A 19,482-nucleotide genomic window follows, 5' to 3' on the forward strand; every position below is an offset into this window, starting at 1 on the left:
GTCGCCAGCAACAAGCTTTTTCTCAAACCCTATAAAAAAAATTGGAACACATTCTCCGAATGCCAATTAATAATCGTATAAAGTTTGGAATTATAATAATCTACGCTGTTCTTTTAAAAAATTCCCAAAAACTGCTTTATTTTCAGAGCGTTAAATTAGGAAGACCCCTTATATTAATTTCGAATTCGCGAATTAGTGAAATCACAGAATTATTATGTGGTAATATAGAAGGAGTTAAGTTATCACCTCATATAGTTCCCTGTTAGTTCGTTTCAGAACGATTCAAGTAAAATTTACTTAGATATTTATTCTGTTCGAAGCTTTAGTCTGTGAAAAGCTGAAATTTTATATCTCGTAAAGTTTTGTACTCGTGAAAATATTAGAACGACCTTCATCTTTTTAAATGGTTTAATAAATTCTCTAGATATACTGTTGTAGGAGTGGTCCGTGAGGGTGAATATTCTTGCTCACAATTAACAATAATAATTACTACCTTTATTTACAATGAGACAATGAAATAACAGAATCACACAATTTGTGACGAAAGACCGAATGAGCGAAACGTCTCGCTCGACGGCTGGTGGACTTCTGCCCATTTCCATGAACGCCCAACGGTCGTCCAGGAAGCAGAGAGTGGGTGAAAAATACCCAAACCGTTTTAAGGGGAGGTTCCGGTCTAAAAGTCGATTTTTTTTATTTCATTTTTCGAATGTTCAACCTTTTAGGGATACTTGTTTAAAGGGAGTTGTTGAAATTCGTAATATTCCCGAAGTTATAGGCATTTGAGTAGCGGCAAATGCATGGGTAACCCCCGGCCACTCGGCACTCACGTAAAACTTTAAACGCGTTTTTCTCGAAACAGTGTTCCCAAAACGGTGGGACTTGTATCTCCGAAAGTTGTTATCCGATTCGACTGAAACCTTTTTTATTTTGAAGAATATACTTCTGGCTAGGGAGGAAATCAGAAAAAATTATAAAAATTTGAAAATTTATAAATTTTAAAGGCGTTGAAAGGACGAAAAATATAGTGAAAAAGTGATTTCAAACTTCAAGTGTCGTTATTTTCTAAGAAATGTCATTTTTGTAATTCTTTCTGGTTTTTATCCTAACCAGAAGTATATTCTTCAAAATAAAAAATGTTTCAGTCGAATCGGATAATAACTTTGGAAGATACAGGTCCCACCGATTTGGATGAATTTTTTGACGCCTTGACTTTAACGACTCCCCAGTACCGTTTGCAATGATGAATTACAAAACAAAAAATATATTTCTATAACTTAAGACATCCTTAATACAATGCAAAAAGTCCCATTAAATTATATACAGTAGTTTTCCTTTAATTAATTCCTAAAGATCACCTATATTTTGAGGCTCTAGACCGGAACCTCCCCTTGAGGGAAAGTCCTTTTCCCACGATACCTTCAAGAAGGGCGCCAAGGCTGTCGCGACCGAACTCTGGCAAGCAATACTTTTATTGCCTACGCCTCGGTCCGGTCGCCCGCGGTACGCGCTTGAGTGAGAGACCGTCTAACCCTGAGGAAATAAATTCTTTCTCCGATTCGACGGTCCGCTACACTGTTACAACAAATATCTCTACATTCGATAAATTCATATAACTGCACGTCAATGACAACTAATTGTAACACAGAAAATTCTAACATGGAATAAAGCCCTCAATTCTGTACGTTTCGATAAGAAAAACCTAGTCAAGTAAAAGGTATTCAAAGAATAATAGAAAAATTTCGACGATTACGTTCTAAAAATCCAAAGGTACACTGCGTTCCATATAAGAAGCGTACCAACGCCCCTCCCGCTTTGCGGCCGATCTGCGCAGCTCCCACGGATCTGACACACGCGATTGGTCGTAGCACTTACGCGATTGGTCTTACCACCTCCCCTGCCGGCTTACTACCAATCAACAGCGTATCCCTGCGCGAAACGAGTACGCTCTAATGTGGAACGCAGTGTAGGTAATCATACAGCAGTGCTTCATTAACTGCACGGGGTGAAAAAACGCACGATCGACAGCCCCATCTCGAGTTCTATCCTCACCCATTCTAGGTGGGTCGTGTTTAATGCCCTCCTCTCGAGCCCCGATAAAAATCGCGAGCATGCACCGAAAATCGCACGCGAGCGGGTCCTGAATGGTCGTGCGAATAATGAAGCGCCACTGTAATTTGGTGGAAAAAATTATGGAGCATTGGAATGAAAAAATTCTTTCCATGAAAAAAGTGAAAAAAATTTCGTGAAAGGAATTTGAAAAATTTGACACACTGTTTTAGATATATACAATAATTTATTTAATCACGAAGCAATGTTTACATTTACGGACGTCTTCGTGAGAGTACGATCGAGTACATTAATTATACTGCGCTTGTAGATCATTTGTGTATAAGTCGTTCGTAGATAATTCCCTTTCAATGGATCCTCGAGTAATCCTGTTGCAGAAACACAGTTTTATAGGAGCGTATAAAAATTGATCGTGGGAAGAATTACAGAACGTTTCTCGATTCCGCAATTGTAAATGAGCGACACACGCGTTAATTACAATTTTCAGACACTTCTTACAGAGGACAGAATTATTTTTCTAAATAAGCTTTAGGAATGGGTGGAAACATTCTTTAGTTTACAATGTCACAGAGAAGAATATTTCTTTGCGGAATAGACAAGTATAATTTGTTATCTCTCTTTTTGTATTTTCGAAAAATTTATCCTTCGTTTTGCATTTCTGTGAATTCAATTCGAAAAGTCGACGTTTAAGGCCTTTAAGTCTAATTTTATTGACTCTATTCAACTGATGCTCCCGGTCCTTCGTCTTTCTTCGTTTATTATTTCAAAATAGCCCTTCTTCGACAGTGTTCAATTTTATTTTGAACACTAAAAATTTACAATTACAGTTTTTACTTTGTCCTTCTTAAATACTGAGAATATAGAGATTGTTTCTAGCAGATTCATTTAAGTATCTCCAGTAAATCAATGATTCTTTAGCAATCTTAAGCCCACTATACTTCTCCTATTACGATCACATAAAAGAAAAGAACATCTTGTTGCAGAGAAAAAGAGAACAAATACAGTTTTATGCAGGGTGTGGTGATAATTATAGCACAACTGTGAATTATGTGATTCCTTGTGTGGAACAAATTGAACTTCTGGAACAATTATTTTCCAAATGGACTGTACTTTTGAAAAAATTAATTTTGAAAATCCGTCATATCTTTATATTCTATATTTTTGTTCTTTGATTTTTTTGAATTTACAAACATAATTAAAATTCACATTTCTTTATTGAAAAAGATTCATAAAATTTATAAATTGAAGAGAAGAATCGTTGAGGATGGCGCCCTCTATGGGAAACTTTATCCTTTGAATTACAAAATAGCTTGTCAATGTTTTCTATATTTACAATTTTGGGAAATAAAAAATGATCGTTTTTTTTGACTAGTCAATATTTTCGATGTTTTGAAAATACATCACTACTCCCTGGTGACTAAACAATTCAAAATCAAGTCCAATTCGATGCTGACATAGCGCATTCGAGGACTCGTGGGCTGTCGCCCTAAATGCTACTTTGAAATCCAGTAACAACACTGGAAAAATAGAATTAAGGAAGGGGGCATAGTTTTTTTTTGCCCTAAATTTAAGCATTCTTTATGATTTTTTTTCTGTATGAAATTGAAAAGCTGGAAATATGGGGTCTGTTGCAATTGAAAAATCACTCTTTGAAAGTATTAAAACCTACAGTTTCAGTGTCGAAAATCGACACCAACAGTCTGACAGGCATTTTGTTTTAAATGCGAAATTTAAGAATCGGCTCGGTCTACGATCACAAAATGTAATAAATTTTAAAGTCTTGATTTGTTTTTATGCTTCAGATAAGCATAGAAGGCGAGGGACCAGCTTTGAGCGATTATAGCGAGGGATGGGAGGGTGTTTTGTTTTTAATAAAAATTCTTTTAATACTATCAAGCAGTGATCTTTCATTTGCAACGGACCCCATCTTTCTAGCTTTTCAATTTCGTATAGAAAAAAATTCATAAACAATTCTTTATTTTTCTTTTTTTTTTAATTCCCCACCGAGTTGTCAAATCCAGTTTTTCTAAAAAGAAACTATAATAAAATGTGGATTACACACGTTTAATGCTCTACGAACATCAAACAAAAATACTACCTAATCTATGCAAAACATCGAATTGATATTTCAGGGAATTTTCATGGAAACGAAACTTTAGTTAGAAAGCAATGAATATATTTGTTTTTACCCAAGAAATCACACCATCCGTAGTTTTATAGGTAAACCTAACAGTGGTGATGTATATTAAACATAAGTAGCCAGGAAAGTGTCCATAAATAACAGAATACATGAATTGTCATTGACTGTCAGTGGTGCCTCGACATTAGCTACCTTGCCAAACCTTGAATAAATAATGTCATTATCGCATTTATAGATACAGTTACCCCAAAAAATATCCACCCACCCTATATATAACACATTTTACATATTAAATCGACTTCAAAGCAACAAGTCACAATTCCAAATCAAATTAATACAAATCCTGATTATACTTTTGTTTTTGGTGCATTGGATGGATTGAAAAATTGTACACAGTTTATTTAAAAAAAACACTGTTATCCGTGGAAGCAAAGATCGAGCAAAAAATAATTAATATTCTTCTAGTGTCCCTCCGATTTTATTATAAGCGTTGATCTATTATGCATACATTCAACTGTGAGATTCAGACTTATCTTGTTCCACCCTTCTAGCAAAATTTCTTCGAACATTTTTTAATAGATGGTACTAACTAAATATATATTAATCAAGGGTTGTACTAATGTAAATTATAATGGGTGATTCTGGATTTAACATTACTTCAATAATCAAAATATGTTATGTTTCTCACTGGCCTTCTCCACTTTTTAATACGAATTTTGGGAAAGTGGGGGTGGCTAGATTCGAGGTTTGGCAGGTGATTTAGTACCGAAGCATTGCCATCGGGTGGTTTGCAGTTAGAAAACTCCCCTAATTTCCCTTCCTTTCCTGTTATCAGCAAAACTACATGGTAACGAAAATAGATTTTTAAAAAATCCAAGAAAATACAGCGTCATGAATTTGAGTAATTTTTACCAGAATCTACAAACCAGTCATTTTAGCTACTTTGGTAGTTCTTATATATTCACTATTAAGCGTGGCTACAAAGAAATCGCTACTCCTAGGTTTACCCATAGCACTTCAGCCACTGCATCCTCTATAAATTCGAATTACATACCATTTCTATAGGAAATAAAACTAATAAAATCTCACCCCCTTTAATAAACGTGATTTCCTTATCGTTGCACGCTGGACTGTTAGACGTCGAATAGGAATCGCTTGATCGAGAGCTTCGTACGATCTTACAGGTTAACTAGATTCGTAATTATGTATAAGGGACGATAGAGTGTGACTATTAGGAGCTACGAGTACAGGAGTTATAGGGTATACCGAGCAACAGGGACATTTCTACTGCGCATGCCCAAGCGGAAAGCGGAGCAGTCGGTGGCGCCATCTGCCTCCCCCACTCCGCAACGCGAAGTCTGTGGAAGGGGGGCGATGACTAGAATCGAGACTGGCAGGTGGTCTAGTATCGAAGCATTGCTGCCAGATGGTTAGCGTTCAAAGAACTCCCGCAGAATCTTTTCTTCCTCACCAACTCCTTCTAACTCCCCCCGGCAAATCCCGTCATTGCTCGGTACACCGATACAAACTTGTCGGTTCTTACGCCGTCAACAATCCTTTCCAAGCGTTTTCGACCACGTACCGTCGATAAGTACGTCGCAATGTCTCAAAGTACTTTGAAGTGCACTCATCTACTCTACAGAATGTTTCAGCTAATCGTAGAACACCTCGCTCGATCCTCAGGCGCTTACAATTACCCGCAAGTACCTCTAATAATACGTTAAAGTATCTTTACGTGTCTTTTACGGTTTCTTTGAGTATCTTTAAGTATTTATCAGGTATGCCTTTATCCCTTTATCGCTTCACTGGTGTGAGTCGAGTATTCCTAAGTGTTTTAAATAATTTCAAATACTCTTACACGCTTGTGTCGCTGACGCGCCTCCGGGTATCCTTCGCGATGAAACACTTTGTCGGACTTTTTACATATTTTCGTCGAACAATTCTTTTTATTTACCATACGATGTACTTAGGGCTCCTTTTGAACGCCTTTTCATATACTTTTGAAATTTACTCCTGTATTCCTTCATACTCTATTAAATAATTTTATAACCCAATTTTACATTTCCCATCTCTCTCGCTGGAAAATGAGTATAAAATACAACATTTAGGGGGAATGTCTATGTCTTTACTTGGTAAAAGCAAATGCGTTGTTAAACTTTAAATATATTACTATATTAAGTTTAGTGTCTTGTATCTTTAACTGTCAAGCTTCTCGTATTCTTTCGCATGAATCGATTTCATCGTTGTTTCCTTTTTTTTTTTTAATAAGTTTCTCTGCTGTCGTTTCTTTTGAATACAATCGTGTTTCACAAAAGGCTGTTAAGTTATGTTAAAGGGGAATAAGAAGACTGACTTTTTATCATGGGACAGTGATCTTTCGAATGCTCTTGATTCGATGTTGAAACGAATAATTCCGAGAACGAATGTCTGAAAACGAACCCGTTGCTTTGATTGACGGTCATAGATACGTACTGAATAACATTTATGCACTCCGGTACACCAAATCGATATTAACTTTGTTACTCGTAATTGCTGTTATTTTTGGTAAATGAGGATTTTCAGTTTGTATCGCGAATTACATCGATCCAAAAGTAAAGGGTTTTCATTTGTTTTCATTGAGCGTCACATAGTGAACTAAAAATATCTATACCGTTTCTTTAAACTTTTCAATTATTCATCAAATATTTACCTTCACGAAATTTACAAAATAAAATTGCGAGAAATTCATTTTCACCTTGAAACTCCACTTTGAAGCTAATAATAAATTTAAAAAAAAAACTCTAGTCTATTTTGTAAAAAAAGTTATAATTTCGATTTTGATATAGATTTCCACGTTAAAAAACAGAAAGTGCTTAGGATTGAATAAAAACTCAAAATTACACCCAAAATCGATTACCGTTTAACTTTCTCACATGGATGCATACTCAGCAAATCCAAGGAGGACAACTGTAAATATAGAAAAGAGGTGAATGTCAATACACTCACTGAAGCTAACAAGTGGACCTTCAGGTTTGGCAATTTCAGAAAAATTTAATTAAAAATTAATTTCCCAAAGCAGTAAGACGCGCTTTTCAGCCAAATTCGAGAAAATTGATTTTGAAAAATTCTGAGTTCCCTTATACACAGGGTGTTCCTCTACCTGTGGTCAAGACTCTAGGGGGTGATTTGACAGGCAAAAATAAGACGAAAATCAAGAGTGACGAAATTTCGGTAAAGGCTTCGTTTTCGAAAAAATTGACCTTGAATTTCACCTAAACAGGCGTGCATCGTAGGCGCTTGAGGGGCACGCAATTTTCTCGAATTTGGCTTAAAAGCGCGCCTTACTGCTTTGAGAAATTAATGTCAGAGTGAAGACCTTCACGTACACTAACAAGGAACACTATTCAATTGATGATGGAATGGCGCAGATTTTTTTATATAGATCGAAAGTATATATCACAAAGGTCACAAAAATGTAAACTAAAGATGCTCTCAAAAGCTGGTCTGACCTTGTAAAATCGACAAAGGTGGAACTGGGGAAAGAAGAAAAATGAGGGAAAGAGAATGATAAATCCGTGTGTTCAAATTTAATTATTTCTATTATATGAAAATACATTATAGTAAATGAATGATAATAGATTAATGATAGATAGTAATTAGAAAAAATTTAAAAAAGTGATTCAAGGAATAATAAATTTCAAAATGACTACAACGAGCGAACACTGTTTCTTTCATACCTTCACCAACGAGACAGTCTAAACATGTCACTGACATCATTAGTATTATCATTTATTATCATTATTTTTTTTAATTAATATCTATCATTAATGAATTATCATTCATTTACTATAATGTATTTTCATGTAATAGAGATATTTAAAGTTGAACAGACAGATTTGTCATTCTCTTTTCCTCATTTTTCTTTTTCCCCTGTTCCACCTTTGTTGATTTTTCAAGGTCAGACCAGATGTTGGGAGCATCTTTAATTTACATTTTTGTGACCTTTGTGACATATACTTTCGATCTATATAAAGAAATCAGCATGATTCCATAATCAATTGAATAGTGTTCCTTGTAAGTATCAAATTTTTCTGAAATTGCCAAACCTGAAAGTCCCCTGGTAAGATTTCTCCACTCTGCTAAAAACGAACGAACTATTCGATCGTTTCTTCAGTGTAGCAAATTATCGTTTAAACACAATTACGCAGCATAGATTACCCAAAGTAAGAAACCTTTAAACGAACAGTCACTGTCCCTCGCATCGCCCACGAAGCCTTGTGAAGCACAAACGAGACGTTACAGAGAAACAAACAATTCAGTGAAGATCAGAACGACCACTACTATCCGCATCTTCAAAGTTTCTCATGTATCGTGTCTTGCAGAGATTTAGCGACTAACCTGAGAGCAACATTTTCGAGAGTGCAAACCACTGTAGGTATGGCAAGCAACAGTGAGATCAGCAGTACACCAGCGCAAACGGAAGATGGAAGAGTGGGTGGAACCATCGACCCCCTCCGCATGGCAACCCGACTTTTGCGGAGGAAGCGATGACTAGATTCGAGATTTGGCAGGTGATCTAATTTTGACACAGACCATTGAATGGCTGACATCCGCGGACACTTTGGTGTACAACAACTTGACACTGTGCAGGCAATCTAGTATCTTTTCTTTCTTCTCCATCCAGGTCTCTTAGTTCATCTCGCAAATCTCACTGTTGCAGGGTATACCCATAAATGTGTCCTTCGCCATTCAACACAGGGCTGCACTTGTTTGGTCGCATTACTACACCCCAGGGTCTTAAAGTCCCATTGTCAAAACAGTATGCCGGATACATTCCTGAGGTCTTGACTTTTGGTGAGACAGTAAAGTGATCCTCAGTGATCCTTTTAGTCACTAAAAGGTCTCCCTGGGTCGTTTTAGAGTCTCTCAGCGGAACCTGTTGCTCATTCAAGGTCAAGGATCTCTTTACTCACTGAAGGATCGCTCAGGGTCACTTAAGAGTCCTCCTGTGTCACTAAAGAGTCCCTCTGCGTCACTCAAGAGTCCTTTTGCGTCACTCAAACGTACCTCCAGCCGCTTAAGGGCGCTATCAACTTCTCCTCTGCTACATTAGGGCATCACTATACTTTTGCAAGGCAACCTACACTTCGCGCCATCCAAATCCACCAAGTACACGTGTCACGTTTCCAATCTCCCTCCATTCATCCCCCCTAGGCTACAAAACGCACTTCTGGAGACCAGGTTCAAGTCGCTGTCTCGTAAGGGACCTTCGTCGCAGACAAACCGAAAGGGAAGCCAGCGTAAAGCGGCCGCGGCACTAGAAGATGGCCCTTTTTCCCGTCCTCGAGGTTCCTAGAGATCTGCTCATCATCGGGCGCGATGATGTTCTCGATGGTGAAGGGCTTCTTCTTCTTCTTCTGTTCAGGCTGGATGTTCGTCTGACTTGAGATCCCAGCGTCCAGTGCGGTGCAGGAGCCAATCTTTCCATCAGCCGCTTCAACGTTGGGACCTCTTCCAACGTCCAGAAAGTGGCTGGACTCAGTCTTCTCAGAGATGCCACTGTCCATCGCAGCAGGGCAGATCTGTCTCCTTTCTGGGATCTCTGTCTGGAAGTAGGACAGCTGAGAGACGTAGGGGGACACCTGGAACCCTGGGAAACTCCAGTTCCCCGGCTGCAAGAGGTTGTTCTCGTATCCGCGGAGGATCTCGTCGGTTCCCGCGAGTCTCTGTCTGACCTCCGGCGATAGCAGATAGTAACTAGACCCAGCTTCAGGTGCGGAGAAGCCGGGGGAGGTGTTGCCGCTGGATGTCATGGTCAATCGGCGCTCCTGGAGCTCCCAGCGGAGCAGATCGTCTCGAAGGCGGTGCAGATTCGCGACCGTCAGGCTGCTCGTTTGCACGCTAGGGTTTATCGATAAAACGGGGGAGGATTCCGAATGGGGCGGTGGCATGGCGGACGCCAGTGCCTGCAGCTCTGACTTCAGGAGCTCTTTGTCCGGCTTGTGCAGCTTGAAGCGCTTCCTGCGTCGGAGGAGGGAGCCATTTTCGAACATCGAGAGGGCCGCCGGGTGCAGCGCCCAATAAGCTCCTTTGCCTGGACGGTGCGGACCACGTGGTACCTGCAAGCAAGAATTTTAAACGTGCAATCGACTGTCTACTTTTCTGTAAGCGAAAAATTCATTTGTTTTTCTCTTACGCTTGTCAGTAATAACTCTCATACAAAAATTTGTCCCGATTATATGGAGAACAGTTTTCTATCCAAGAGTACTCTATTTGTGAGAAGAGCAATTTTGAAAATCGGTTGAGTAAGGTTAGACTCGTTACATGGTATATTTACTTTTCGTAAGGAAATTTTATATCTTTCTGTATCTTTAGGTTAGTACTCCTACTGATTTGCAAGCATAGGTAACGCTTACCTACCGGTGAAGATCAATGATAAGATTTAAGAAAGCAGGGTAATTTTTCAAATTTATTAATAGAAGAGATGAATTTTTGAGAATGTACCACTATTGTTCTTTGCAAAGCTCTATCCATCGAATTGTAAATCTATGAAATCTCGTCAACGTTTTTCGAGTTGCCAATATTGGAAAATATGTAATAGACACTCGTTTGTTTCAGTGAAGCATTTTTGGTGCCCTAAAAATACATCACTACCCATTCCAGTCTAAGAGTAGTCCAGCAAAAGTTTTTGTCGGCAATCGAAGAATGAACAAAGTTATAAAAAGCGAAATTTCTTTTTCTCGGGATAATTTTTTATAGCAAGAATATCTTCCTTGTATCTGCGTGAACTTATAAAATATATAGGTATGCGTACTCATTGGAGCCTAATACGCAGTTTGTTGAGCGTCGTTTCTTGCGACGGAACATAAATTCTTAAGCCTAGAAAAATCACTACTTCCTTTGCGATCTGCATTTTCAACGACAGGTTTGTTCTAATATCGAAAATCTTGTAGGTTCTGGGAGGTAGGGATTGTAACCCGCCGGAGCGGGTTACTAGTAACATAAGACAGTCTGGTTTAGACAGCCACTTAAGGGGAGGTTCCGGTCTAGAGCCCATCAAAATAGGTGATCTTTAGGAATTAATTAAAGGAAAACTACTATACATAATTTAATGGAACTTTTTGCATTGTATTAAGAATGTTTTAGATTATAGAAATATATTTTTTGTTTTATAATTAATCATTGCAGACAGCACTAGGGATTCGTTAAAGTCGAGGCGTCAAAAAATTCATCCAAATCGGTGGGACCTGTATCTTCAAAAGTTATTATCCGATTCGACTGAAACATTTTTTATTTTGAAGAATATACTTCTGGTTAGGATAAAAACCAGAAAGAATTACAAAAATGACATTTCTTAGAAAATAACGACACTTGAAGTTTGAAATCACTTTTTCTCTATATTTTTCGTCCTTTCAACGCCTTTAAAATTTATAAATTTTCAAAATTTTATAATTTTTTCTGATTTCCTCCCTAGCCAGAAGTATATTCTTCAAAATAAAAAAGGTTTCAGTCGAATCGGATAACAACTTCTGGAGATACAGGTTCCACCGTTTTGAAAACACTGCTTCGAGAAAGCCGCGTTTAAAGTTTTACGCCAGCGCCAAGTGTCCGGTTGTTGCCCATGCATGTGCCGCTACTCAAATGCCTATAACTTCAGGAATTTTCCGAATTTCAACAAATCCTTTTAAACATATATTAAGAAAAGGTTGAACATTCTAAAAATGAAATAAAAAAAAAAGATTTTTAGACCGAAACCTCCCCTTAACGTACTCTGGTCATCCAGCCGAAAAGATGAGCAATCTTTATGAATTTTTTACTCAACCAATAACAAATATAATCGTGCAAAACTTTTTGCATAATATTCATCTACTTGTGCCCTGCTGAATTTTTCAACCAGATGACCAGAGTACCCCCTTAAGTGGCTATGTGGACTAGACTGTCTTATGCTACTAGTAGCCGGCTCCGGGCGGGTTACAATCCCTGGTGATTAGGGTGCAAGATTTTTGTGATCTGGGAATCGCAAGTTAGAGATTAACTAATTTCAGCACATCGTTACTTTTTCGTTTACTCCGCCTGAATTTGCAAAGTAAACATCACTTTACGATCACTCCACTTCGCCTACGAACTATGTTCTTTCTATCGTTTGGATGGGAAACAACAACATTCTTCTCCACTAACCTTTGTTACGCAACACTCATCATTAAATACCTGGGGAACTGTCGAGAGCCCAAGCATAACGCCAGGCATTGGTCAAACATTCTCTGACCTTTCATTAATCTACAAAGTTTCGTTAAAACGGACCTGACGCGGTTCCCTCGTTAAACATAAAACAGGAACTCTTCGGTTGATATTTCCGTGTTTGATGTTACAAAGCGAGTTGCCCCGGCTCTCACTCTCTATTCTATTTGTCGGCCATCTGTTTCGCACCTGCCTCGACCTGAATCGCCAAGGAACACGATCGCCGCGCTCGGGAATCACGAGATCCTTTGCTTTTTCCTTTTCCTTCGCACGAACTTCCGACCACAAGCGATTCATCTAGCGAAAAAGGAAGCTGAGGGCATGCAAGCATTGATTTGGTAGCTTGTAACGTGTCATGCCAGTTATTCGTTTCCTTTTTACTTTTATGCGGGGAGTTTTACGTGTAACGTATACACGGTGTCTCCGAACTAATGGGACAACACGAGGAGGGGCTAATTTGCATGAGAAAATTAGTGGAAAATGTGGAGTGACATTTTTTCATACGATACTTGTTATCGTATCTGATTCGAAGAGAAAATTATCCTCGCGTTCGAACAGTTGAAAACAGGAAATACTTTAAATAGAAAGTACTCACAGAAGTGTAATACTGACGAAAAAATATTCTTCAGCTGTAATATGCTTTGTTTATTCTTCAAAAAAATTTACCCTACATTTTTTACTTATCGGGGATTGTACTGCCAATTTATAATATTCGTTTAGTTGAAATAAAGTTAATTAATATATTCTAAATTAAGCCGATATGAAATCGTGCACAGACAGAAATTACTTTTATTAATAATTCTTTCCTGCCAACTATGTAACTAAGATTTATAACTTATGAAAAGAGCAACGTTGCTGAAGAACAATATAATCTGGGTGAAAAACTCTAGGAACTATTAACACGAAACGCCGCGACTTGTTTTTTCACGTAGACTCACCCCTTTTCGGGTTGAGCTGCTATTTCGGAGACACCCTGTACACTGCTGATGTTTGTGCACGTGTGGCCATATGCAAGTATGCAAAACATATGCAAAACGTATGCAGTACATGTGTGAAAACATTTAAGGAATACGTGAAACTGGGAATGATGTGAATCGTTGCGCAAAAATCAGTCGGAACGGTGAAAGAACTTTTTTTTTGAACGAGGCTTTGTTTTTAAGGAAATTGATTTTCAAAGTCTGTTCAGCGCGTATGCATTTGACATTCAAGTCGATTTTTTTCGAAAAGACAGCACAGAATTTTCACCGATTTTTCGATGTTCACTGAGTGTTTTCAAAGTCGATTTCTTTGAAAATAAAAGTTCATATCGAAAGATTTTATTTTACACTTCCCTTTTTATTTTTGGACTAGGAATTCATTTCATTCAATGTTGTTCCCTTTTTTTTAGTTAGCAGTATTGTGCTATATTTACTGCTAATTTTTACATGATTTTACTTAGCTTCGATCCACTGTATGTTTGGTGTTTGGTGTTTGTTTGGTGTATGGTTCAAATCTGGCAACTCAATTTTCAACCCCTTCCACCAGTCTAATTGTCTTGGAACTTTTTAGGCGTGCGTCGCACAGTGGAACGACGCACAGTGGTCCCAGTATGCTACATGCTAGCTGGACAAAATTATTTCTTCGCGGTATTGGGTTTACATGGGGTTTAAATTGTTAGAAAACAAACCTGATTCGTATCACAGTTTATTATTTCACTAAAAGTATCAATAAAATAAAAATATGACTAATTCAATAAAGGAAAAAGAACAAAACGACAGAATTGTACTTTAACTATAATTATCAGTTATAAAATTATGTTTATTCCTGTAATTTCTGAGTTTTCTGTGGAATTTTAAAAAATTTTCGAGCCACAGTTGACTCGCCTAACATAAAATGGCTATTAAAACAGTGTTTTACTGTATGTTCCACGTCGTTCCACGCAACAAGGGTTGAATGTACGGAAAGTAGAGACTTTCTATTTTTTTTTAATCTCTTGATGGATCTGCAAAAATTTGCAAAACTATATTCTATGAATTGTTTTCGAGTGCGACGCTCGGCAGGAGAGATAGCACAGTTGTTATATTTCGAACTCTATACGTATTATAGATTAACTATAACTATAAGCGTGCTTCATAACTATAGTTATTAAACACAGTTGTTATGTTTCAGACTCTATACATATTATAGATTAACTATAACTATAAGTGTGCGTTATAACTATAGTTATAAAACACAGTTGTTATATTTCAGACACTATACGTATTATAGATTAATTATAACTACAAGTGTGCCTTATAACTATAGTTATAAAACACAGTTGTTATATTTCAGACTCTATACGTATTATAGATTAACTGTAACTATAAGTGTGCCTTATAACTATAGTTATTAAACACAGTTGTTATATTTCAGACACTATACGTATTATAGATTAACTATAACTATAAGTGTGCCTTATAACTACAGTTATAAAACACAGTTGTTATATTTCAGACTCTATACGTATTATAGATTAACTATAACTATAAGCGTGCCTCATAACTATAGTTATTAAACACAGTTGTTATATTTCAGACTCTATACGTATTATAGATTAACTATAACTATAAGTGTGCCTTATAACTATAGTTATTAAACACAGTTGTTATGTTTCAGACACTATACGTATTATAGATTAACTATAACTATAAGTGTGCCTTATAACTACAGTTATAAAACACAGTTGTTATATTTCAGACTCTATACGTATTATAGATTAACTATAACTATAAGCGTGCCTCATAACTATAGTTATTAAACACAGTTGTTATATTTCAGACTCTATACGTATTATAGATTAACTATAACTATAAGTGTGCCTTATAACTATAGTTATTAAACACAGTTGTTATGTTTCAGACACTATACGTATTATAGATTAACTATAACTATAAGTGTGCCTTATAACTACAGTTATAAAACACAGTTGTTATATTTCAGACTCTATACGTATTATAGATTAACTATAACTATAAGCGTGCCTCATAACTATAGTTATTAAACACAGTTGTTATATTTCAGACTCTATACGTATTATAGATTAACTATAACTATAAGTGTGCCTTATAACTATAGTTATTAAACACAGTTGTTATGTTTCAGACACTATACGTATTATAGATTAACTATAACTATAAGTGTGCCTTATAACTATAAGTTATAGTTAATACACTTATAACTATAACTATAAGTGTGCCTTATAACTATAAGTTATAGTTAATACACTTATAACTATAACTATAAGTTATAGTTAATCCACTTATAACTATAACTATATGTGTGCCTTATAACTATACGTTATAGTTAATACACTTATAACTATAAGTGTGCCTTATAACTATAGTTATTAAACACAGTTGTTATGTTTCAGACACTATGCGTATTATAGATTAACTATAACCATAAGTGTGCTTTATAACTATAAGTGTGCCTTATAACTATACGTTATAGTTAATACACTTATAACTATAACTAAATTAACAATAACGATAAGTGTGCCTTATAACTATAAGTTATAGTTAACACACTTATAACTATAACTATATTTATAAGGCACACTTATGGTAATAAGGCCCACTTATGGTTATAAGGCACACTTATATTTATAAGGCACACTTAGAGTTATAGTTAATCTATAATACGTATAGAGTCGAAATATAACAACTCTGCTATCTCTCCTGCCGAGCGGCGCACTCGAAAACAATTTACAGAATATAGTTTTGCAAATCTTTGCAGATCTAGCATTTGATTAAAAAAAATAGAAAGTCTCTACTTTCCGTACATTCAACCCTTGTTGCGTGGAACGACGTGGAACATACAGTAAAACACTGTTCTAATAGCCATTTTATGTTAAGTGAGTCAACTGTGGCTCGAAATTTTTTTAAAATTCCACAGAAAACTCAGAAATTACAGGAATAAACATAATGTTATAACTGATAATTACAGTTAAAGTACAATACTGTCGTTTTGATCTTTTTCCTTTATCGAATTAGTCACATTTTTATTTTATTTATATTTTTAGTGAAATAATAAACTGTGATACGAATCAGGTTTGTTTCTAACAATTTAAACCGCAATATAAATTTCCAATACCGCGAAAAAATTATTTTGTCCAGCTAGCATGTAGTATACTCGAACCACTGTGCGACGTAAGACAATAACTGGACATGGCAATTACTTCCAAACGGTTGGGACTTTCATTGTAAAAATTTGCACACTTTCAATTCATGTTAAGTAGAATAACTGAGATTTAGAAGAATTTTTTTAAAAAAATTTTATTCAAAATATGAACAGAAAAATATACATTTAAAAATTAATTATGTGTTAATGTTCATTAGAGCTTCCTCTTCTTCTACATTTACATCAATATCTGTTTCGACTAAAAGTTCTATTGCTTCCGGAAGTAACGCTTGTTTCATAGTTTTAACTAATGGAGGTCGGAGAGATGATATGGATCAGACGTTATAAGCAGATTGTGCAAGATATCTTCATTTTTGGATTTTCTATTCCACTTTCTTGATTTACATTCCCGGAACTTATCGAGTATGTCTGCTGGCCGAGACTAAATACGTACAAACTGAAATGTTTACGTTAGATTTATTTTATTAATCGCAGCTGATAGCAGGTAGTTTTTCTACTTTTTAAAACCTTACCATTAAATGATCAAATTCAGGTATTTTAGATCTTGAGCGACTTTGAGCAAAACTTTAAATCACTAGTTGAATTATTATAGTATTGAGTGCAATGCACTTTTATTTTATACAGTTGTTTAGTGATGAAATCCAAGTTAAGTCAGAATGTTTTTTGTACAAAATCATTAATAACAAGATACTCAGTAATGTGTAAAATATTGAGAACTTATGAAGTAATAGGATTTAGGCAATAATTGTTTAAAGTGGTGCAACTGAAAGACAAAAAGACTGAAATTTTCATACAGGTCAGATTCATATAAAATTGGAACAAACCTAATGTGAATATAATTTATATCTTTGTGTTTTCTATTGCTACGAACACTTAATACAGATTTAACGAAGCTATAGAACAGAATTTCGACACTTCAAATTTTGGCAGATGTCCAAATAAATGAGGCATTCTCGTCCCACTGTGCGTCGGTGTGACGATAATACATTTTTTTCTAAAAAAAAACAAATGAAAAAAATATTAATAATCCATAAACACTAAAAAGTAGAAAATAAAAAAATATATATATAAAAATTATGTTAAACGATTTTATTAAAAATGCACTAAAACTAAGAAATTATTCTTTTCTTGTAGTACAATTTCGATAGTGACATGTGACTTTAAATAAAATCATAGAAACTCTGTAATTATCCCTTTTTTTACAATTGATTTGCTCGATTCTACAGGATAATCACAGAGTTTGTATGGTTTTATTTAAAGTCACCTATCACCATCGAAATTGTAGCACAAAAAAAGAATTATTTTTTACTTTTTAGTGCATTTTTAGTAAAATCGTTTAACATAATTTTTTTTATACGTTTTATTATTTTCTAGTTTTTAATGTTTGTGGATTTTTTATATTAATTTATTTAGGACCAAACACACATTAGGAATTTTGAAAGTCGATTTTCTCAAAAAGAGAGGCTCGTACCGCAAAAATATTTTTCTACACTTTTAATTTATTTCTGCGCAAGGAATCACCCTGTGCCCAATTAATCTACCCACCCTCATCCATCCTGTATAAATGCATGCATTATTTGCATAAACATCTGCAGTTTGTAATAACGTGAAACAACATGCTCATTGCGTTGGAAAATTTGCATCAATTAATTTACACTTTCGATAGCAAGACAGATGGATTTTAGTTCGATATCAGCTACGAGAACGTAGAATGACTTCGGTATTCGCAATTTGTAAGATGCACGCTAACGTCGTGCACCTTCTTCTTCGCGGAAACGATTTTTTTTTAACCACACGTCATGCAGAGCCGTTATTGTTTACGATCATACCGAGCTAATTATAAACGTGGTATGACTTCGCTACTCAAAAAGAGTGAAATGTATCCTCATGAGCAATGCAAATCAACAAGTCTGAAACCGCCATTGATCTGTATCTGGATCCTGAATTTAATTGGCGCTTGCAGCGGGTTTGAAAGTACGTTGGCAAGTTATGGCTGTGGTAGAAGAAAAATTTGTACCTGCTTAATCAATTTGATACAAATGCAAGTTAAATATCACACTTCTAGGTATCGCATTCATTATTCTGTTCTTGTACTGTAAGATTAATTTATTGCTTAGAGAAGTGACAATATTGGTATAAGCCGTAAATTATGTGATTGGTTAGTATTTCTATTTTAAAATTTTAGAAATTCATTTTTGGAAGCTGACTGCTCAAAATTTGGAAAAGGATTAAACTGATCAAATAAATAATAATAACACTGTCCAACAGCCATTTTGGTCTGTAATATTCAATAGCCGTTTCTTATAGATTTTTGTGCGCTGAAAACGAATCCGCAAACCGTTTATCGCCATCACCCTCAGTTTTTGAGAAATTCGATTTTGAAAAAAAAAAAAGAAATTTCAACTTTGAACATTTTTTGTGTCGAAACAGTAATGGTTATTCGGTTGCTTGTTGCGTTAAATTATTCTATAAACACTCCCGAATACAGCGATATAAGTTATTGGTGCATTATGAACATTTAAATATGTTTAAACAACGATGAAAGGGAAAAGAACACCCGAAATGCACCCACTTTTGCAGATATCTTTAAATTTATTTCCAAAACTAAGGGTCTAGGAGAAAATCTGACTACTCTACGCGACGCAGAAGATATTTTTCCTTCGGATAGCGTCAACAGAAGTGGTAAGACACGTTTTGTTTTCAATACAGAAGCGAAATAGTTTGGCAAAACGTGCGGCGTCGACAGTGGTGGTCAACGGCGGCGCGCGATACACTGCCGCTTAGCGCGTGACCACCACTGTCCGCGCCGCACGTTTTTCCAAACTATTTCGCTTCTGTATTGAAAACAAAACGGCACTTACCACTTCTGTTGGTGGTTTCCGAAAGAAAAATTTCCG

The 19,482-nt window shown here is 36.0% G+C and overlaps 1 protein-coding gene across 1 annotated transcript in view; it reads right to left on the bottom strand.

The window, feature by feature from the left end:
* Positions 1-8,372: 8,372 nt before the first annotated feature.
* LOC143377209 (uncharacterized) overlaps positions 8,373-19,482 on the bottom strand; it is a 40,420-nt gene continuing 29,310 nt past the window's right edge. Inside the window, exon 3 of the mRNA XM_076828262.1 lies at positions 8,373-10,308. Coding sequence (XP_076684377.1) covers positions 9,433-10,308 — 876 coding nt within the window. The 3' untranslated portion in view covers positions 8,373-9,432. The remainder of the gene's footprint in view (positions 10,309-19,482) is intronic.

Source organism: Andrena cerasifolii, chromosome 15 (assembly GCF_050908995.1).
Source record: "Andrena cerasifolii isolate SP2316 chromosome 15, iyAndCera1_principal, whole genome shotgun sequence".
Taxonomy (NCBI): Eukaryota; Metazoa; Arthropoda; class Insecta; order Hymenoptera; family Andrenidae; genus Andrena; species Andrena cerasifolii.